The 22,930-nt window shown below is 51.9% G+C and overlaps 1 protein-coding gene across 5 annotated transcripts in view; it reads right to left on the reverse strand.

Moving 5' to 3' along the window:
• The window catches only part of RAP1GAP2 (RAP1 GTPase activating protein 2), a 261,007-nt gene that overhangs the window by 207,155 nt on the left and 30,922 nt on the right, over positions 1–22,930 (reverse strand). For 3 of the 5 annotated variants that reach the window (XR_008375566.1, XM_053569493.1, XM_053569496.1), the window contains one exon: positions 11,973–12,008. Coding sequence is in view for 4 of the 5 variants with exons in the window: in XM_053569493.1 (XP_053425468.1) it covers positions 11,973–12,008 (36 nt within the window). In the remaining variant the exon portion in view is untranslated. Of the gene's footprint in view, positions 1–11,972; positions 12,009–16,033; positions 16,056–16,168; positions 16,258–22,930 lie in introns of those variants that run through there. The other 2 variants (XM_053569495.1, XM_053569497.1) reach the window with 2 other exon arrangements.

The raw sequence follows: 22,930 nt of genomic DNA on the forward strand, positions 1-22,930 counted from the left end.
GCCCACAGCAGGCAGGATGTCCCCTCGCAGCTGGCTCAGGCCTTTCCTGAGTCTTCCCTCCTCCTCCTCCTATTTTTATTGCATTCTGGTTGCTATGGAAACAAGGGGCACCTCAGGTTCCCAGAGCTCAGCCCAGGTGCCGCTAACTCCAGGAATAATGTCAGAGTATGAATAAAAGAAAAGCCTGCCTGCCTGAGCCTTGTGTACACACGCGTCTGCCCTCCTGACCACGTCTGCCCCGTGACTGCGTGCTCATGCGTGTCTGCAGTGATGTAGGCACGCATCTGTCTTCAGCAGGCAGGCTTGGGCCTGGGTTGATCCAGTTTGCTTGTGTGGGCATGTGTGAGTATGTTTGCAAGCATGTGGGCATGTCACATGGTTATGGTGTGCGACCACACGACCAGGACTATTATTAATAAGATCAGAAACATTTATCAAGCACTGCACACCAGGCACTGTGCTTCATGCTTCACCTGGATTATCTCATTTAAACCTCACAACAAAAGTCCCCATAGGTAGGTCCTATTATTATGCTCAGATAAAGAAACTGGGACACAGAGGGGTTCTGCAGCATGCCCAAGGTCACCCAGAGTACATGAACCTAACCACAGAATCTGAGCTGTGGGGGAAAGTGCTTTAAATGGCACTGGTTCCCAGGCAGCTGCAAACCCAGCTGCATTGTAAGCACCATCTCAGCGCTGATAACACACGGGTTTCCTGGGCCCCACCCCAGTCTGATGAAGCAGAATCCCCAGTTCCCAGAGTAGAGGCCCGGAAGCCGCATCTTAACACACTCCCCTCAGTGTGTTATGCCGCAACCAAGGTGAGCAGCCCTTGGTCCAGCCTCAGTTCAGCTGGCCAGCAGGGTTGAACAGGAGGTGGCAGGGTGCAGATGGGGCTGTCCCTCCTAAATCCTGTTCCTGGGCCCAGAACATGACTGGTCAAGTTCAAAAACCAAAGCTCCTGAATTCCAGGTGGCATCCGCCAGCAGCAAAGCAGTCCAGAAAGGGGCAATGAGTCTCTCCCTCACACACTCTCTCTCCCCCCGACCCAGGCTAGGACTCCAAAAGTCAGTTATGTGGCTTTGTGGCCTGCCAGGCACGGATTTCCGCCTACTCCACCCTCTCAGAATGAGCTGAGTGTAGATTGTGGGAGAGTAACACTGTGGTAACCTGCTGGATCACAGCTCAGCCTGAGGCAGGGAGGGGACCGCCACCTCACCTGAGCTACAAACAGTAATAGGTGCTGCTGAACACCCTCTAGGCTGGGCACCCTGGAGGTTCCCATGGTCTCAGATCTCAAAGAGAGAGGGACAAAGACAGAAGCTGCCAGACCACCACAGTGCAGGAGGAGCTGACTGTGACCCTTGAAGTTCCAGCTGCTCCAAGGCCATGAAGAAGGGAGCATGCAATCCTGACAGGCAAGAGGGTGTGTGTGGAGGGAGCTGTGCTTCAGCTGGCCCTGGGAGGATACGGGATCCGGGTGCTGATGTAGGGGTGGGGTGTAGTGGGAGGGAAGCAAAGGCGTGATCCACAGAGGCTAAGAAGCGCAAGCACAGATACAGATGATGAAAATGCCAAGCAAGTCCCACCCTCCGCCAGGAGCTAAAGGTCAAGAGGAGGCCTTTGTAAGAAAACGAAACAAAACTAGAAACTGACTGAGGCACAGAGAGGTTAAGTAACTTGCCCAAAGTCATCCAGCTGGTGGAGGCAGCATTTAAACAGAGAATTCCTGACCCCAAAGCACACAAAGGAACTAGTAAGATGAGGCTCCTGGTGTTATCCTTTTCTTCTGTATTTGAGAATGCTGTAAAGGTGAACACGGCTAGGCCCACAGTAGTGCATCTCAACAGCATGGGGGAGATTTTAAACTGTTACCCCAGAGATACAGCAATGTTTAGAGACATTTTTCATTGTCACAGCTAGGAGTGGGTTGCTGGCATCTTGTGTATAGAGTCCATGGTGCCACTGAACACTCTTCAATGCACCCCACGATAAAGAACCCAGCCCGAAATGTCAGTGGCTCACAGCCACCAGGATCCCATCTTAACATCCCAACCTGAACCACTGACGGTCATCACACTTGTTTACCTCAGTTCCCAAAATTTTGGGACTTCAGTTCCCAAATTTTGCTGCATGTTGGAATCGCCGGGAGATTGTTAAAAAGTAATGATGCTAGGTCTCATCGCCAGATATTCTGATTTAATTGGAACCGTGTATAACCTCCCTAGAATTGGTGAGGCTTTTTTTCGGATTAATATGAGGGTGTAATTGTTTAGTTTACATTGTTTTCATGTCTAAGGTAAAGTTCAAGTTGTAGTTGAGCCCTTCACCCAGGAAGTGTGCTGTATATTCTTACATTGCGCACATTAGGTGAGAACCTGCCAATCACCCTGTCTCCTCTTCCCTCCCCTTTCCCTCTTCTCCCCTCCCCCTCACTAAAATATACTTGTGTTTTTCTTTCGTGTGGGTGGGTAGTTGTTTATACATTGGTTTCATATTAGTATTGATTGAGTACATTGGATACTCGTTTCTGGGCACCAGAATTTTTAAAAGCTCTCCCCTGCCCCATCCCAGAAAATTTGGGAGCCACTGTGCTGCAGGAGGGGAGGAAGGGGACCCAAAGACAGCGGATGCTAATACCACAAAGAGAAATCACTGGGGTGTAAACCAACCAGCCTTCAGTCCCCTGCCAGCTGCAGGGTGGGGGCCAAGAAACCTGCACAGAATTGGTACCAAGAAGGTCTGCCATCCACTGGGGTCTCCCTGGAGCAGGGAGGGCAGAGCTGGGGCCGGCTTGAGGGGTGATGCATTCATCAGAGCTGGCAGAAACCGGAGGAGGAGGTTAATTAGACAGCCTTTGTCACCGTTTGGGCAGGAGATAATGGTCCTGAATCAGGAGGCAGGAGAGCCCCCCCCACCCCCACCCAATGACTCAGAGACTTCTCAACCGGTGACAGAGAAAGAACTGGATTTGAAACAGAGGAAAGGTTAATTGAGAGTGAGTCCAGTCTGCAAACAGAGCCGGAAATGACCAGTTGGCAGCTGAAGTGGGGGTGAGAACACTGTTGGGGAAGCGACCCAGGGAGAGGGATTCGGGAGTCAGCCACAGAGAAACGGGAGCTGAAACCCAGGAGGTGGCATGCCCAGAGCAGAGGTGGCACTGGTGACTTCCTGAGCTGAATCTAGTCTGCAGGATGAGCCACACGCAGCTCTGTTCTTTAAATGTTTGAGTGTATTGTCAAGACATGGCTAAAACTCCAGATTCCCAGTGGCTCTTGTAAAGTAGAAGATCTGGTGAGATGGGCCAGCACCCTCTCAGAGTGCCCCACACTGGGCCGAGCAGGTCCTTCCAGACAAAGCCCAGCCTCACCAGGGCCCCAGACCCTCTCCCTGTAGTTATATTTGGTCCTGCCATGTCCCTGCAGGCACCTGGCTCTGTTCTCAGAAAGAAGACATGAGGTCCTAAGTCAGATTCAGCGAAGGACAAGGAACTGGTGCAGAAACTGGAAAGGGCCGCACAGGTGGCATGTCACACAGACCGAGTGCTGGCCTTCCGTGTCCTGACCCTGCACCCACCACCTCCATGCTCCACTGCCTCACGTCAGGACCATCCCTGCTCAGGGTCTTAGCTTACTGATCTGCACCTAAGGAGGTCAAAGTTCATGGTCTCTAGTTGTCCATCTTCATGTGGGTTCCAGCATGCTGCCTGGAAAACCTGCATCCTCTCACCAGAGATCCCCAGGGAGTGAGGAATCCCAAATACACACGAAGAGGCCAGAAATGAGGCAATTCAGGGTGAAAGAATAGCCTTCTGGTCTGTGTCTAAAGGGGTCTCTGGAGAAGGAGGGATTGACCCCATATGGGTAGGGGGCAAGGGATAAGATTGGCAAAGCAATAGCAGTTACTGAGATTACAGATGAAAAGAATGGTCATCTTTAAATAGGCAGAGTTATATTACAATAAAATAGGCTCCTTACAAGGTAATAAACTCCCCATCGCCAAAGCTCAGGCTGGAGAGTACACGGACAAGAGGCATAAAGGATTCACAATCTGAGCAATCAAGAGCCTTTCTCCAAAGCCTAGGGGGAGCAATTCCTCCCCAGCCCTGACCAAATCCAGCTCCTAATAAGTCAGGATGGTCCTCTCGCCTCTGCTTCCTCAAAACCTTGAGCCTTCCCATCCAGGCCAGGCCAGCAGGCCTCTGGGCCTGGGGAGACCTGTGAAGAAACTCCACTGCATGGTCAGAGGCTGGAGGTCCATGAGGATTCAGGGAGCAGAATGGGTGAGGGAGGGCCCCCCAGGGATGGTGGGGCCTCCAGTGGAGGGTCACAGGCTATTCAGTCTGCAGTTTCCTCTCCTGCATCCTTGCCTTTCCCCTCCACATTAACACAGTTAGCCCTGTCCCGTGGGACCATCAAGGAACATTCCACTCCATCTACCACGAGGAGACACCCTCATGGGCTTCAGGAATAAGCAAAACCCCTCCTGCCCACCTACCAACTCCAGGGGAGCTTTCTGTCCACCAAGAAACCAAAACAGGGACTCACCAGGGCTTCCTGGGCATAGTGGTTACCAGCTGGATGAAGGCCCAGAGCACACAGGCCCCTGGAGTTCGCAGACCTGGCCGTCTGGCAAATGGCACTTCCAGGTGCAGCCGTAGTGCCTGGTAATGAAATCAAGCCACAGCCTAATTGCCAGCTAAGCACCCGCCTGCCTTGCCTCTCCCTGCAGCCACTCACGCCCCAAGACTTCAGATCCCAAAACAGACATGTTCGTGGTTACCATAGGAACTTGCTAAAGCCAAAAAAGGCACCACACATGGGCCCTCAAAGCTCATGTCCACCTGCACAGGCAGGCGTGCACACACACCTACCCGTGCCTATGCTTGCCCCCACGCGCCAGCAGTGTCCTCAGGCTCAGGGCCGTCCTGAAGAAGTCAACGAACCAGAGTCTGATATTCCAGACGGAAACAGGCTTGCTGCCCTCAGCCCCTCCTGGAGTGTGTCTGGAAGTGTGCTGGTGTGTGCCCCCGAGTGCTGACGTGGCCAGCTGTTGGTCACCTGAAGCTCACCTGCTAAAGGCACTCCAGGAGCTGAGCAGGATGGCAGCCCCTGGCAAGAGACCCGTTCTCGTGGCCGTCAAGACACCTCTCCTCTGCCCCCTTCTGTGGGTTGTAGGTGTGAGGGTTGGGATGGAAGAAAATCTGGACAGAGACTCGGGGTGCAGGGGAGATTTTATACTCAGAGTCTTACTCCCTCCCCTCCCCCAAGCTGCCCAAACTCTCCGGTTTCCCATCTCCATGAATGGGACCAGCATCCTCCCTGGGCTCACCCAGAAACCTAGTCACCTTGACCTCTCCTTCTCCTCACCACATCCAAACCAGCTCCCAGCTGGGAAGTCCTCCCCCCACCACCTCCCTTTCCCCTTCCTCAGCCTCCCCAATCAGTCAGATGGGCCCTCAGACTTCATCGGACCATGTCACTCCTCTGGCTGTAAGCCCTCAATCAAGCCCTGCCCCCCCACCATCACGGGCCTGCCTATGACACCCTAGCCTCCTCCCACTACTCCCCACACTCCCACCCCACTTTTTGTCTGGCAATAATAACAGCTCCAGGTTCTACCCGCCTGCCAGAGCTGCTTCACGCCCACTGCCTCCAAGCAGGCTGCTGCTGCCTGGAGCGCCTCTCTCTTCCTCACCGACCTCAGACACCCTTGAGATGGCTCTGGCAACTCCAGGTTTCCAGGAAGGCCCTCTCCATCCTTTCAGAGGGCATCGTAGGGTTTCTGCCACCCCCTGGCAACTGTCTGTCCCCCTATGGAATTCCAGTGCCCAGAAAATGTTAGCTGAAGTGACTCAGCCTCCTACCCCCAAAACCTCAAGATCCCCCTGTCCTTGACAACTCCAGCAAACTCTCAGCGGACACCCTAGGTGTGTAGGAGAGAAGATGAGTCAGCCCATCAGTTTCTAGAATATCTCTGTGGTGCCTCAAGATTCTTATAATCTACAGTAAACAAAGACTTAGAGGTTCACACCTGTAATCTCAGCACTCTGAGAGGCCGAGCCAAGTGGACTGCTTGAGCTCATGAGTTCAAGACCAGCCTGAGCAAGAGTGAGACCCCGTCTCTAAAAAATGCTGGGCATTGTGACAGGCACCTGTAGTCCCAGCTACTCAGAAGGCTGAGGCAAGAGGACTGCTCAAACCTAAGAGTTTGAGATTGCTGTGAGCTATGACACCACAGCACTCTGACAAATGTGACAAAGTAAGACTGTCTCAAAAAAAAACTCGGTGGCCAAAGGTAGAAAAATGAATTGGTGATCATGGCCCTCAACCAGTGCATGAAAAAGCCATTAAATTAAAATCAAAAGGTGAACTGCAGAGCAATGGGCTTTCTGGAAGGAAGACTGGAAAGCTGGAGACTCAGGTTTGGTGCCCAAATACCTGGGCTCAGACTCCACTCTCTGCCCTCAAAATGGGAACATGGCTTGCTAACTCCGAGAGAACCAGGAGAGGCAGATGGCTGCAACAACAACCACCTGGATCTCATGCATGCTTTGTGCCAACTCTCACAGAATGGAGACAAAGGCACTTCCTGGACATGGCAGTCTCTGTCCTGCAGGGACAAGGTCTCTAGCAGCTGTCATCAGGGATGCCAGGGGCCAAGAGGAACTACAATGAGACATGCTGTGGGCTCCTCTCCTGGGCAGCCACCACATTTCTAGTAGTATTTTGAATTCTTGGATAGTTAAATCTGAATCTTAGAATAGGGATGGCTATGTGGTATCTCTGGCCAAATCACAGTACACCAGAAATGCTGCCCGCAGCCAGATACAGGCTCCCTTTCCATCCCTCTCCTGAGGAAGAGATGAGAGGGCACAGTCCCACACAGGCTCCATCACACGCTTTGTCCCCATCCAGAGACACCATTTCTAGGGACCCAGGCCTGGGTTGGAATCTTTTTCCTACGAGGTAATAGGTTTTCAATTTCCCCCTCATCAGGAGTGTGCATGACGCTGTGCCCTCAGCAGTGGAAACAGGCTGCTCTGACCCACCCCTCCACTCACTCCATCCCATTGTGGTCCATTCCTATGTAGGATGGTAGTCTCAGGTGGCTGGAGCTCATGCAGCAGATGGATGGATGCAGACACGTGCACCCACACATGCCCCTCTTCTTTCAGCAAAGAAGCAGAGGTCTCTGAGGTGAGAGGGCAGGTGACAGCAGAAAAGAGTGGAGATTCAGGCTTGGCTCCCATAGCTCAGTGGTTAGGGGACTGGCCACAAACACCAAGGCAGGTGGGGGTTCGAACCTGGCCCGGGCCTGTTAAACAACAATGACAACTGTAACAAAAAAATAGCCAGATGTTGTGACAGGCGCCTGTAGTCCCAACTACTTGGGAGGCTGAGGCAAGAGAATCACTTAAGCCCAAGAGTTTGAGGTTACTATGAGCTGTGATGCCACGGCACTCTACCAAGGGCAACATAGTGAGATACTGTCTCAAACAAAAAAAGAGTGGAGGTTCAGGTCCTCACCCTCTGGGTGCTGCTTCAGGAACCCCTCAGACACCTGGCCCTACCAACCTTGGCCCTCCTCTGAGGAAGTTTAGTCTGACTCAATTCTGCAGACAAAGACCTTGTCCCAAATTGGCTCCCAAAGTAGGCTGGAGAAGGGGGAAGCCCATGGGCTAAGCCTGTCCCTCTCTCTCCAACCCTCCACCAGCATGTAAGAGGCTAAGCATGATGACCCATACTTGATTCATTCAGCAAATACAGACTGGGAACCTGCTTTATGCTAAGCACTGGGGAGATGAAGTGTACAGAGCCTCTGTTCTCAAAAACACTCATGCGCACACACATTCACTTACTCAACAGTCAGCACCTACCAACACCAGGGTCCTGACGGTAATACAAAAGGATACAAGCCATGAACATAAACTCCTAGGTCAAGGCTAAAAGACAGCAGGCTGTACATTACTCAAGCACCCTCCCACTTTAAAGATGGAGAAACTGAGACTCAAAGAGGATAACAATTGGACCATTTGTTAGCCCTGGGCTATGACCTGGGCCTGCCAACACACGCTCCAAGCCTCTTTCTCTTGCATGGTTCTGCCACTACCCCCATATTAGTGTTTCCACATGCCCCATAACCTCTCTGTCCCCACAGCAGTTAAGTCCTTGCCTCTGAGGGTCATTCGCATCCAGGCAATGGGCCTCCAGCAGACGGATAATCCTCAGGAAGCCAGGGGCGTTCACTCCCTTAGTGCTGTGGGGCAAAGGTGCTTTCTGTGGCCAAGCACTCTACATACACAGCCCAGTAGCAATGTTGGGGAAAGAACATAGGAAAGTTGGGCAGGGAGAACCACTCAGCTCCACTCTGGACAAAGGAGTCACAGACAGACCCAAGTTCAAATCCCAGTTCCGTGACTTGAACAAGTTTTCTAAACTCTCCAAGTCTCCAGAGTAATAGTACCTGTTTCATGAGATGGCAGCAAAGCCCCAGGAAAACTGCAAAGAAAGCTAAGCACACAGGCCAGTCATGGTGGCTCACACCTGTAATCCTAGAGGCAGGAGGATTGCTTGAGGTCAAAAGTTCGAGAACAGCCTGAGCAAGAGCGAGACCCGTCTCTACTAAAAATAGAAAAACTAGCCAGATGTTTCAAGAAGTGCCTGTCACCCCAGCTTCTTGGCTGGGGCAGGATCACTTGAACCCAGGAGTTTGAGGTTGCTGTCAGACACCACGGCAATCTAGCCTGGGCAACAGAGACTGTGTCTCAAAAAAAAAAAAGCTTAGCACACAGTAAGTGCTTAATAATGGTAAGGCCAAAGCCCCCACCTTCAGAGCTGCATGCCTCAGGGAGACCGCCAGCAGTTGCATGGCTGACTGTCTTCATGTCAAGAGCATCAGGTCCATGGGGAGGGAGCCACGGCTATCAGGGAGCACCAGCCACAGCCCAAGGATGTCTGCTGCTCAGCCGAGAACTCAATGGGCTGCACCATCGAAGGAAAGATGCCTCACCCAGCAGAGGCGGAGGAAGGAGACTTCTTGGTGCCTGGGAGAGCCCCAGCCATGTGCATTTGGCTGCCTAACTGACCTGCCAGTGAGTCCAAGCACATCCCGGGCATCTGGGCAGAATTCTGTATTAGGTACCACCAATGGGGATGGGAGTGGGAGCTGATCATCCTTTACTCCCAAGGGTATTGAGGGTGGCTCGATAAAATTTCTTATGATGTCTGCCCAGCCCCCAACCTTCTTTCTTCCCTGAGAACTAACCCTCCTGCACAGTGAGGTTTCATCCATATAACCCCATCTCTCCAGCTAAACTGATTGAACCGGGATTATACACCACCACCAGCTGGACCAAGGAGGTGCTCTCTGCTTACCAGCTTTATTGAGATGTAATTTATATATCACTTTAAAGTATATAACTCAATGGGTTTTTGGTAGATTCACAAGGCTGTGCAACCATTACTACTATCATTACATGCTATTTAATTCCAGAACATTTTCATCATCCCCCCCCATGAAAAGCCTGTATCCTTTACAATTCACTCCTCCCCCAACAAGACCCAAGCCCTAGACAACCACTAATCTACAATATTTCTATCAATTTGCCTATTCTAGACATTTCACATAATCATACAATACGTGGTCTTTTGTGTCTGGCTGCAAGGTTTGTGCATATTATCACATGTAGGTGTCAGTACTTCATCCTTTTTTATAACCAAATGGAACACATTTCAATCATCTACTCTTTGGTTGATGGAAATCCGGGTTGTTCACTTAGGGCTATCATTAACACTGCCGCTATGAACACTTCTTGTACACGTTTTTGTGTAGATGAATGTTTTCATTTCTCATGGGGATATACCTAAGAGTTTAGTTGTTGGTCATATGGTAACTCTATGTTTTAACCTTCTGAGGAACCGCCAGACTGTTTTCCAAAGAAGTTGCATCATTTATTTCTGATCTCTGAATTCTATAAGATTGTTCTATAAATCTGTCTTTATGCCACTACCACACTGTCTTAATTACAGTAGCTTTGCAGTAAGTTTTGAAACAAGGAAGAGTGAGTCCTGCAATTTTGTTCTTCTTTTTCAAGATTATCCTTAAATTTCCATATGAATTCTAGGATCGGCTTACCAATTTCTGCAAAAAAAAGCTAACTAGGATTTTGAAAAGGATGGGTTTCCAGTTCCTGGTTCAACCCCTTCTGAACTGTAGCTCCACTTCTTCCTCTTGGTTTCCCTGAAGTACCCTGGTGTTTTTTCCATAAATCCCTTCTCTTGTTTAACCAGATTACACTCGGATTTTATTTCTTGCAATCAAAAGAATCTTAACCAATAAAACTAGAAACTCAGAGCTATACAGTGTCCAAACCATCATCTCAAAACCACCTCCCCAGATACCGCCCCTTTTCACTCTATTTCCTAACTGGTTCCCTTTTAGGTTACAAATATTGTATTAATATTTACCAGTTAAAATAAACCCTCAATAAATGCTTGTGAAATTGAATCATATGTTCTAAGACAGCACCAAAAGAAAACTCTTACCACTCCATACCCCTTAGCAACTCTGCTTCAGGTCTATAATCTCATTCAATACTCAGATATGCTCTGGGAAGCTCTAGGAAGGCCAGACATTGTTGCGCCCATTGGACAAAAGATAGAAACAAGTCCAGAGAAGTCAAGTGTCTTGGCCTGAGCATCGGGCTGTGCTGAGACTCACACCATGCCAAGCCAGCACAAGCATGGGACAGGGTGCCCTATTGTCCTGCCTTTAAGAGCTACTTTAGAAGCCACCTCATCTCAGCAGTCTTCCAGGACTACTCCAAGGCACTCCCAGTGTCAACTCTACAAAAAGACTGAAAGCTCTCATCCCAGCCCTGCTAACACAAACCAGAGAAGGAAGCCTCTTATTTTGATCCCTATGTGTGCCAACCCTCAAGATTAGCTGCGCATTACCCAGGGACCTGTATCCAGGGGATACACAGTCACTGCTGGCAACTGAATGGTATGACAAGAGGAGCAGCCAGCAAAACCTTTCCTCTGAGATGGGGGAGTGACAGCCCAGAGGAGCCACCTCTGAAGAACAGCAATTCATTGGAGGCATTCTTCATGCATGACCTAATTCACATGCAGCAAGGGAATATTTTGAACTAGTGGCCAATGTTATTTTCCTCCTAGAGATTCCTTTTCAATTCACTCAATTGGAGCAGGTGATTAGTCGGTACTCGTGGCCCCAAGGGAAGGATGCAGATGGAAGTAGGCTATACTTTAAGTCTGAAATGAGAAAGAGCCCTTGGATGGAAGAGTAATGGGGATTTTTTGCTTAAAAAAAAAAGAAGAAGAAAGAAGATTGGGATGCAGACAAAATGGTTTGGCCAGGAAGATGGTAAGGGGAGAGGGGTCTAAGGTTCTAGGAGAGAGGTGTGCCTGGACAGACCTGGGAACAGATGGTAAACTGAGGCAGACAATTCTCAGACCCTGAGTCTGGGGTGGAAGCCTCAGAAGGCCCGAGGGCCAAGCTGATCAGGATGACATATGTCTGGTAACAGATGACTCAATGAGCAGCTGACACAACACACACACACACACACACACACACACACTGGGGAATGGCAGAAAAATAGCCTGAAAGGGTTGGGATGTCACATAGAAAATACAATTATCTCTGTTACACTCCTAAGTCTGTGACCTGGCAGTCACACTTGCTACACACATTTCTACCACTCTGGTCCCTGCTGAGTCCACTCTTGCCTCTGAGTGGACTCCAGTTTAGTTTTTTCCAGATACCCCAGAAATCAAGAGCCTGGTCCAGCCTTCTCCAGTCCAGAAGTCCCCCAGACTCAGACCGTAATCTGACAAATGCAACAGCTCGTCTCACATTTCCCACACACTGGGGGAACAAGGGCCCCAGAGGAGCTCTGGTCTACCATCATCTTTGACCTTCACAGAACAGGAAGTGGCTACTTACTTGACCTTCAGACTCGCCAACATCGTCTTGTCGATCCTGCCAAGAAAAAAGCAAGGGCTTCAGTCAGCACAGGGCTGAAGGCTCCCAAACCGCATCTGCAGGGGACGGGATCCTAGGCCAGCCCAGACTACCAGACTGGCAGGACTCTGCAGGGGACAGCTGCGACAGTGGCCAGTTCTCCCCAGCCAAGAAAGGGAAGACTGTGAGTTCTCAGAGGGCTGGACCCAAACAAAGCCCTATAAGATGAGTATTGTTATTGCCCCTGTTTTAGAGATAAGGAAACTGAGGCTCAGAGGGCAAAATCACTGGCCCAGTCTGAATCCAGGCACCTGATCCCAGACCCTAGATCTTAAGCACTTCACATGTAGCCTCTCCCTTCAGTACTGCTGGTCCCACCAGAGGACTCTGCAACCCCGCTGCATGGGTCAATGGCAGGTGGACATCAATATTTCCTGGGCTTCTGCTTTGGGAAGATACAACACCCCCAGCACCAAGGACCCTTCTGATCTGGGAGCTAAACCAGTCCAACCAGGGAGGCAGACCCCAGTCCTGGGACAGAACCAAACAGCAGGCTCCAGGGAGAGCTGGCAGGTAGGTTCCATCAGCTCCAGGAGTTTGGAGCAGGGAGGATCGTGTTTGCTGCAGACTGTCCCAGCAGCCAGCTCCTCCACCCACAGCCTGTGCCCGCCCTCATTGGAAGAGGAGGCAGCACTGCTGAGCTTCTATTTTTACCCCCTGCATATGCCAGCCCTTATGGCTGGTACAAAGAGGTCCTTCCTCCCTCCCCAGGGACAAGAAGGTGGGCCATATTCCCACTGCTGGTATCTCCAGTTTAGGGGTCATGCCACCAGTATCACCATCAGCACCAGTGCTGCCACCACCAGTATCACCTACTAGTGTCACCATCACTATCCATGTCACTATGTGTCATCACCAGCAGTGTCATCACCAGCATCATCATCACAATCCATGTCACCATCATGATCAGTGCCAAAATCTGTGCTACTGTCACTATCCATGTCACCAAAATCACCACCCACCTCCAGGATACCTGAAACCTTGGAAAGTTCTTTCAAGCATCCTTGTCTAGCCAGCCCAGCTCTGCATGAAGCTTCCCAAACACATGGCTAGAGGGGGAGAGGTGTCGGGCCACATGGTGAGGACAGGGAGCTGTGCCAGCCATCACAGTCAGCCCCGAGGCCCTGAGCTAGAGGAGGGATCCTTTCACTCTATGTAAGCACCCGGCATCTTGTCGCAGTTCTCAGCAACAAAGGAAGCTATATCCCACACGTTGTGGCCCACACCCCTCCCCATCTCTTCTCCACACTCCCTCCTGTGCCCCTTCCTCGGGACTTCCACTGCTGGTCCCTGAGGGTCTCGCCCTGGGCTCCCCGCCCCATCTGCGATGCAGACCCTCTTCCTCTCCCATTCAACCCACCAAGTCCCCAGATCTGTCTAGGAGTCAGACCCCACATACTGCTGAGATGTTTATAACCCAGAGCTACCCAATGGTAACCCTAATATATAATAAGCCCTTTACATTTTCTCAAGGAATCTCGTTTAATTTTTACAGAACCCCGTGTTGTGGGTGAGGCAGAAACTCCCACTGACACATGGGGAAACTGAGACCTAGAGAGGGAAAGTACCCCAGGCGAACTCCTCAATGGTCAGGGTGGACTCAGCACTAGCCCCCAGACTCCTGGCATGTGCCCTCCTGACCTCTGTCTGGTCAGCTCCAACCACCAGCTGCCTACCAGCTCCCTGGGTGACAGTAATCCCCACTCCAATCCCAATCCATGCTTACTCAGTAGCTGTCCACCAGGGTCCCACACTGGGGTGTGGCCCCCAGGGGGTGGGGCCTGCGGTTTGAGCAAGGTTGACATAAGAGATGTGGCGGTGGCTATGGGGCTTCTCCCTTTTAGGAAACCAAGCCCCTGGGTGCCCCTTCCTCCCCTCACCCTCACCACCTTATCTGCCCTCAGCACTACTGGCTATCCACCCCATGTCCAATGGAGCTTTTTTATAAAAGAGATTCTGTGCTCTGTCTGGAGTGCTGCAGGAATGATAGCCACCCTCCCAGCTGACACCCATCCCCAGAGAATCCTCAAACTCCAGCCCAGCCCTCTTGTTCAGTCCAACCTTCCAACCACATCAGAAGGTCCTGCCATCCCCTCTAACTCAAGGGCTCCCAACCAAACGCCCAATGGGTGCAAAACACCTCACTGGGCCAGTCCACAAGCACCTGCCGAGCACACGTAATGTGCTGAGCACCAGTAAATGACAAGGAGGGCTCCACAGCCCGTGGACACTGTGGTTGGCACACAGAGGTCTCTTGGACATGCTAGGGCTCTTCCTCCACACTCATCTCTGCCTCATAGGCAGCCCTAGGTGACCACTCTCCTATTCTCTCCCTTACCTGTCCAGTTCAAACCTCAGGCCTGGAGCAGACGTCTCCATACACAGGGATTCGTCTGGGATAGAACTGGATGGAGGGCGGCACCCGTAGCTCAGGGGGTAGGCGCCGGCCACATACACCCAGGCTGGCAGGTTCGAACCCTGCCCAGGCCAGCTAAAATTAACAATGAGAACTGCAATGAAAAAAATAGCCAGGTGTTGTGGTGGGGTAGTCCCAGCTACTTGGGAGGCTGAGGCAAGAGAATCACTTAAACCCAAGAGTTTGAGGTTGTTATGAGCTGTGACGCCACTGCACTCTACCAAGGGCGACATAGTGAGACTCTGTCTCAAAAAAAAAAAAAAAAAAAAAAAGATGGAGGTCTGGAACCTTGGAGAGGGAATTTTCTGGTTGTGCCACACCTCCCAGATAGGCAGGCCTCAGTTGCTCCCCAGATAGCAGCCTCCAACAGACAGCAGCGCCACCTGTGCCCAGACATCAGGGAGGACCCATGATCAGGCACCAGGCCACATGGTTCCTTGCCTGGCACCGCCTCCTCCTCACTGTCCCATCTGCCACACGTGGAGTGCCCATAACCCCTTCCTGCCAGAGGAAGGATGGCACAGCGCCTTCAAAGAGGAGGAAAGGGGATTAAGGAGCCACATGCATATGGAAGAGGGGAGCCACTGAGGAACACAGCCCAGCCCTCCCCAGCCCTGCTGTGCCTCCCGCCCTCTCTCATGCATCCATCGGGCCTTACCCAGGGCACCACACCAAGACACCCTCTGGCCACCCTCTCCCAGAACCCTCTCCCAGTTTGACATCACTCCAAGCCCAGATGTTGAAAGGAAACTGATAATGAAAACAAACCACTAGACTTGGGCGGCGCCTGTGGCTCAGTGAGTAGGGTGCCAGTCCCATATGCCGAGGGTGGCGGGTTCAAACCCATCCCCGGCCAAACTGCAACAACAACAAAAAAAAGAAAACCACTAGTCTCCATTCCCCCAGCTGAGGAGAAGCTGCCAGCAGCTGGCCACCAGAGACAAGCCTATGCCCTCAGTCCCCCAACTTTCTGGCCTCTTGGGCGGAAGAAGAATCTCCTTCATCCTAGACAGAAGCTTAGAGGCCAAAGGTGGCCCCAAAGGCTAGGCCGGAGGCTGGTGTGCAGACGCCACTTTGGCTCGAACAGAGCTGGGATGGGCTGCCTGGGGTGGGGGCCCTTGGAGGCAGGCCTGCCCCACCTCTCACAACTCACCACCCACAAGGGCAGCATCCCAGCACAGACCCACCCCCCACCACAAGGTCACAACAAAGGCATAGACAGGAATGTCTACTCAGGCACCAGCATACACACAGCTACAAAAGGCTAGAGGTGCAGGTGGACATCAGCTCTACGCAGGAATGCACACTTGGTCACAGTCACACGCACAGTCTCAGGTGCACGCACACACACGCATTCACAAATAATCACACACACACACATACACACGCATGGGAACCCACTGGCATAGAGACACACATTCGATGACAGCCAGTCAACCACACTCTCCCTCTGACCCGCCCACGGGCAGCCAGCTCTGACCTTCGGGATTCCCTAACAGATTGTTCCCGGGGAGAGCAGGGAAAGCTTACAGTTTCTGATGTCCCCACCAGGATCGTCCAGCTCTACCTGTGGAGTGTCTGCAGACTCAGTTCCTAGGCACAGCCTGAGCCACTCCATTCCCACAGGCAGCCCAGACGCTCACCGAAACGGCACCTCTAAGTTTGTTTCCATCATCCAACCACCCTCCCATCTGTCACCCACCATCCGAAGCCCCCAAAGGAGACACTGCGCTTCCGGCGCAACATGGTTGCAGCCACCAGGCCCCAGACTTCAGCAACGTCCCCGGGGCTGTCCGCGAGAGGGCCGTGGTGCAGCAGGTCAGTGCCGGCACAGGGCGGGCCCCGCGGCACCTCCCTCCTGCCTGTCCCTCAACCCAAGCTTCCTGTGGGTGAGGCTGCAGGGTTGGGAGGTGTGCCTTGCCCTCTGGGAGGCACCAAGACCAGCAAGGGAGGGTGTGGAGGGCAGCTTCCCCACACCCAGAGGAACCCACAGCTCCGGAAGGGGCTCCGCTGGCAGATTGCTCCACAGCCCCAGTTGGCAGCTCGGCCCACACAGCCTGGCTTCCTGGAACCCAAAGGAGCCTCAAGGATTCCCACAACCACGCCTGGGAGGAAGGGGGACGCAGCTGGAAGCCTCCAACACGGTTCAGTGCATGCCAGATAAACCAGCCACATACACATGTAGTTGAACCAGTACACGTGTACCTAAGTATACATGCACACGTGTGTGCACAGGACACATGGGACGCACATGTGCATATACCAGCACACAGGCACATTCATGCTCACATACATGTCATTAGATGCCTGCACACACAAGCACACTCATGCACACGCACGTGCAGGTGCATGTAGGCATTAACAGAGACACCGCACACGCTTCTCATATACTTACAAATCCCTCTAGAGACACACGCACACACACGGATAGACCCATGTCCTCACAAGTACACACTCATACCCTCAGACTACACACACACACCTGTGAGGCGCATTCACATGTACACATACACATACATGGGCACAGATCTGAACCTGTCAGACCCCCCCCCCACCCAGTGTCTAGATATGGGTCAGAGCAGAGCCCTCCTCCATGCCGGCAGTGAGGGGGTTGGAGGGCAGCACCTGTGTGCAGGTGTACTTGTCTCTCCAGCCAAACCACAGGGCAAGTCCTCATCGCTCCAGGCACCAGTGCTGACTACCCCGGGTACACAGCAGGTACTCACTAATGACAGCCCCTTAGAAGGGGAGTCACTGGGGTGGGAGAGCACAGCCAGGCACCAGGCTCCTGCCCCAGCCCCCAGCCGTGAGAAAGGGAACCGAGCTGCTGCAGCTGCCGCCATTGGCCTCTCTGGCCGATCCTCCCCAGTTTCCTGTCTGGACCTGCTGACACTCTGAAGTTGAAGACTCCATACTGAGGTGGCAGGGGCCAACCCCAGGTTGTGGACAAGGAGCATGAGGATTTCTATTTTCTGCACCCCCTCTGCAGCAGGAGACACTACAGGGCCCTAAGGTGGCACCCTGGGTGGGCTGGGGGAACAGCTTCAGGTCCTGGCCCAGAGCAGGGCAGCTGGCCCCCAGTAGGAGCCCAGGGGCCCTCAGTTCAGGCTTCCCCCTCCACTCCACCTCTGCCCCAGGAAAAGAAGGGCCATGTGGGTAGCCAACTCTCTAGGATGGCTTCCTGCTGGATATCTACTCCAGAGAGCCACTTTCACCTTGCTGCACCCAACCCACACCCAGGACGTGCTCAGCAGGTGCCGGAACCCCTGGGGTCCTTCCTGCCCGGCCTCCACTTGGGAGAAGGACACCTTTGCACTCAGGAGCTCCAGGCTCAGGAGCGAGCATCTGACCAGGCCAACCAGGTCATCCACTCTCCTGGCGGCAGTGACAAGGGGACCCAGGACACTTCCTCCTGCTAAACCACAGAAAGCCTGGGGCTGTGAAGACTGCTGGAAAAATGAAACCAACCCATAGGAAGGCAGAGACAGGGAAACAGGAGAAAGCAAATCGCGAGGGCATCATCTGAGCTCCTAGATCCAGCTGCGTTGGAAGGCACTTGACCTCTGGATAGAGAAGAGCCGGCAAGATGTCCCTTTATTCCTAAAGCCAGTGTGTGCTGGATTTCTCTCACTTTCCATTGAGGAAGTCTCTGCTAGGAAAAAGAGCTTGATGAGAAGGATCGGCCCGCTGGCCCCTCTGCCTGTTCCCCCCCCCCCTCCACGTCACTGACTCTTGCTCTAGGCCAAGCACTGCAGCCATGCTGGGAGCGCACCAGGATGAGCCAGAAACAGCTCACAGCCTCACTCTGAAGTTGCTGGGGTAGTGGGGTGGGTGTCACATGAGTTGCTAATAACAAAATACCTTTTGCAAATTACTTTCTTCTTTATCAATTAGAGAGAGTTGAAGGTGAGCCATCTCTAGAATGCACTCCGATGTACCTTCACATGTGAGAGGTGGGGTAACCGTCACATCACGCCGAGGCACACCCCACCACCCACACCAACCACATGTGAATGAGGTCCATCACACATATTCTAGGGAAACACAAAGCTGACAGATGCTCTTACACGGGTTTCATAGTCTGTGGGAGACTCCCAGGCATGCACACCTGGGCCAGGAAGGACTCAGGCCCAGGCCCAAATGCCTTGAAGGGCAGCAGGACAGCCTGCGGACCTCGGCTGCTGCCACTGAGGCTGGCTTCCCCACCCGGAATCCTGGCTTCTGGTAACCACAAAGGGACCCAGATACCCAACCAAGGAGCAGTAGCAGCCTGGCTGCGCCAGTAGGCAGAGCACAGAGCTCACAGCATCCCGAGCTTCCTCAGTGTCACTGGATCAGCACCCCTGCGAAGCCAGAAGGACCCAGGATGCCCCTTGTCCCCAGAGTGAGGGCCTGGAAAGAGAGAAGGGAGCTTCCCAGATGGCTTTTTGTTTACTCCCTGAGCTCTAGGGCCAGGGCGAACAAGAGCCATTCCATAACAGTCTCTACTCTCCCTCCCTCAGCTCTGGCCTCTCAAGCCTGTATCCTGTGACCTCATGCACATCACCTAACCTCTCTAGGCCTCAAATGTCCCTTCTATAACAGAGGGTGGCTGCAACCAACCTCCCCTGGTGAGGTTACCAGTGAGTGTAAGCACTTGGCACAGGGCCCCTATGATTGTCCATTAGGATGCCACCCCTGCTTCAGTCCCTCTCAGTTTCCTGAGCCCCAGTTCTGACCCCTGGTTCCTCTTCTGTGAGAGGTGGGCAGCAAAGGGGCCATGGGCTCTCTGAGAAAGGCTGTGAGTCAAGAGGAAAGGGAACCACTCGGCGAGGAAGCCCAGCCCTCCCGCCCCTGCCACACACAGCCCAGTTTCCTCCCAGAGCGCTGCTGACTCAGCAGCCAGTTGGTCAGAGCGCAGATGAGGACAAGCTATGGGGACAAGAGAGCTGGGAGCATCACCTGCATCTGTGAGTTTTCTGTGGACCAATGTTGGCCACACCACTTAGCTCATCTCAGCCTCACAGTCTCCTCTGAGTCGGGGCCACCTGCTATCCCATTTACAGATGGGGACGTTGGGGTTCGGGGAGGTTAAGGGACTTGACAAAGTTCACCCAGCTTGATGGCTATCAGCTCAAAGCTTCCCCACTGATTCTGAACCCACAGATATGCACAATTCACATGCAGTGCCCGTTTTACAGACAAGAAAACTAAGGGCCTGAAGGCAAAGCTCAACCATGGAGCGAGAACAATGAAGAAAGAGCAACTGTCCAGATGCTGCCAACACCTAGCTAGATGGGCTCCTCTCTCGATGGTGCTCCTTGACCCTGGTTCCCAGGGGCTGCTTTGGGTCACAGGTCATGAGAGCTGGAAATGTTCCCGGAGTACCAGCCTGGGGGCAAGTCCCAGCCAGGCTCTCAGCCCCAGGCAGAGCCCCAGGGAACCCGCCCAGCTTCGTGGGCTTTCAAGGTAGGTGGAGCTGGGCTCAGAGAAGGAGAGACAGCTCAGGCTTCTGTCAGCAGCCGCCCCTCCATTATGTCCCCAGACTCTTCAGCCAAAAGAGAAGGGACAGTATGGTTTCCTCTGCTTGGGCAGCTTGGTCCTCACAGCCACCAGTGGGAGCTGAAAGATGAGACGAGCTCCTTTCCCAGGCATGGGGATGAGGTGGTTACAGGAAGTTCAGGAAACAGATGCCTCTAGAGAGGCCGGCACTAGATCATCCAGCCTGTATCGTCTCCCTTCCAGACAGTGTGAGCTGGCATCCCAGTACTGGCCCCATGGAGCTCAGCTCTCATCCCAGCTCCACCACTAAGTCATTCTGCACAGGTCACCTACTCATTCCAGGCTTCAGTCATCAAAGGAGAGACTTGGATTGGCCTCTGCTTCCTTCAGAAGCCGGGTGAAGATAAAGGATGGTGGCGGAGAAAGACACTGTGATCGGGGAAACAAGCACAGTGGGCATTCCAAGTCAGCAATCCTACACCAGTTAGGAATTCATACCTTGGGCTCAAGATAAAACAGCATCTAGCACCTGCATAATGATTTACAATCCACAGATCACTGCCCTGTCCACACTATCTCAAGGCCATACTGAATTTCTCATTACACAAGTTCTGTAAAGCAAGATAACGACAAATTGGACAGATTGGCCTAGTGCGGTGGCTATGCCTGTACTTCTAGCACTCTTGGGAGGCCGAGGTGGGAGGATTGCTTGAGCTCAGGAGTTCAAGACCAGCCTGAGCAAGAGCAAAGCCCCATCTCTACTAAAAATAGAAAGAATTAGTGGGGCATTGTGGGAGGCATCTGTAGTTCTAGTTACTCAGGAGGCTGAGGCAAGAGGATTACCTGAACCCAGGAGTTTGAGGTTGCTGCAAGCTAAGCTGACGCCACAGCATTCTAGTCTGAGCAACAGACTGAGACTCTGTCTCAAAAACAAAAAAGATAATGACAAATCACAAGAGAAGAGCTTGTGAAAACTAGGTTCCAGGAGAAAAGACCCAGACAAACCATGATTGAGCAATTTATTCTTATCTGTTCAGTAAGGCCAATCTACCAAAAGAGTTACTAGCACCACATGGCTGCAGGTTAAAGAAGCTACAAATTTTACCACAATTAAAAATTTGTAAATAGCCTTTTGTAAGTGGCAGCAAGCACAGAGAGAGCACCATGAAGGCCTCTAGCATACCACAAGAGCACAAGGTGGTGGGGAGATACCTGGCTAGCCCAAGTGCCACCCCTCTACCACACGTGGATCTTTGCACCTAACCATATTGTCACTAATCCCACTTTTTACACTTTGTATCTCAGCCAAAAAGGATGAAGATGAAGAAGATCTGTCTGGGCAGGTGTTTGACAAATCTCCCCTGAAGGTGAAGAACTTCAGCATCTGGCTTTGCTATGACTTCCACAGTAGAACCCACAACATGGACCAGGAATATTGGGACCTGACCACTGCGGGTGCTGTCAACCAGTACTACCGGGACATGGCGCCTGGCACCATGCCCAGACTCTCTTGATCCAGATCATAAAGGTGGAGGAGACAACAGCCAGCAAGTGCCAGTGGCCACTGGGCAAGCAGTTCCACAACTCCAAGATCAAGTCCCTGACACCCCATCAGGCCCTACATCATCAGCACAGGACACATTTCACCACCAATACCTTTTCTACATGCAGGGCTCTCTCACCTGGGTCTGCCCAAATAAACTCAAGATGCCCAGGTGAAAAAAAACTTTTTTTTAATTTCGAGGCATGGTGAATCATGCCTGTACCCAGCTACTCAGGAGGCTGAGGCAGGAGGATCACCTGAGCTCCAGAGTTCAAGGCTGCAGTAAGTTGTGATCACGCCACTGCACTCCAGCCTGGCTAACAGAGCAAGACCTCATCTCACTAAAAAATAAATAAATAATAATAATGTATCACTTTTCTATAATAAAGTTTTTTTTTAAACATGATAATGCTTGGGTGGCGCCTGTAGCTCAACCGGCTAAGGCGCCAGCCACATACACCACAGCTGACAGGTTCAAATCTGGCCCAGGCCTGCCAAACAATGACAACTACAACCAAAAAATATCTGGGCGTTGTGGCGGGCGCCCTTAGTCCCAGCTACTCGGGAGGCTGAGGCAAGAGAATCGCTTAAGCCCAGGAGTTGGAAGTTGCTGTGAGCTGTGATGCCATAGCACTCTACTCAGGGCTATAGCTTGAGGCTGTGTCTTAAAAAAAAGAAAAAATGATAATGGTATATGTACACCATGGAATATATGCAGCCATAAAAAAGGATGGAGACTTCACATCTTTTATGTTTACCTAGATGGAGCTGTAACATACTCTTCTTAGTAAAGTATCTCAAGAATGGGGAAAAAAGTATCCAATGTACTCAATACTACTATGAAATCAATATATGACCACCTACACACTCATATGAATGGCAAAATATAACTATAGTCCAGAAAGTAGAAGGAAAGAGGAGACAGAGGGGAGGGAAGGAGGGAAGGCATTTGAGGGGACCTCAGCTAATGTGCATGATGCAATGACACATTTCAAAACTATTAAGAAATGAGTATAATTGTGATAGATTTGTTACTTAGTTCAATGTTAAGAATTTCACATTGTGGCGGCGCCTGTGGCTCAGTGAGTAGGGCGCCAGCCCCATATGCCGAGGGTGGAGGGTTCAAACCCAGCCCCGGCCAAACTGCAACCAAAAAATAGCCGGGCGTTGTGGTGGGCGCCTGTAGTCCCAGCTGCTCGGGAGGCTGAGGCAAGAGAATCGCGTAAGCCCAAGAGTTAGAGGTTGCTGTGAGCCGTGTGATGCCACGGCACTCTACCCGAGGGCGGTACAGTGAGACTCTGTCTCTACAAAAAAAAAAAAAAAAAAAGAATTTCACATTGTATATCGAAGCAGTACCCTGAACACCATAAATGCATCAATGTACAAAGTTATGATTTAATAAAAAAAAATTTTTAAATAATAAATAATAAAAAAACAAAA

This window comes from Nycticebus coucang, chromosome 18 (assembly GCF_027406575.1).
Source record: "Nycticebus coucang isolate mNycCou1 chromosome 18, mNycCou1.pri, whole genome shotgun sequence".
NCBI lineage: Eukaryota > Metazoa > Chordata > Mammalia > Primates > Lorisidae > Nycticebus > Nycticebus coucang.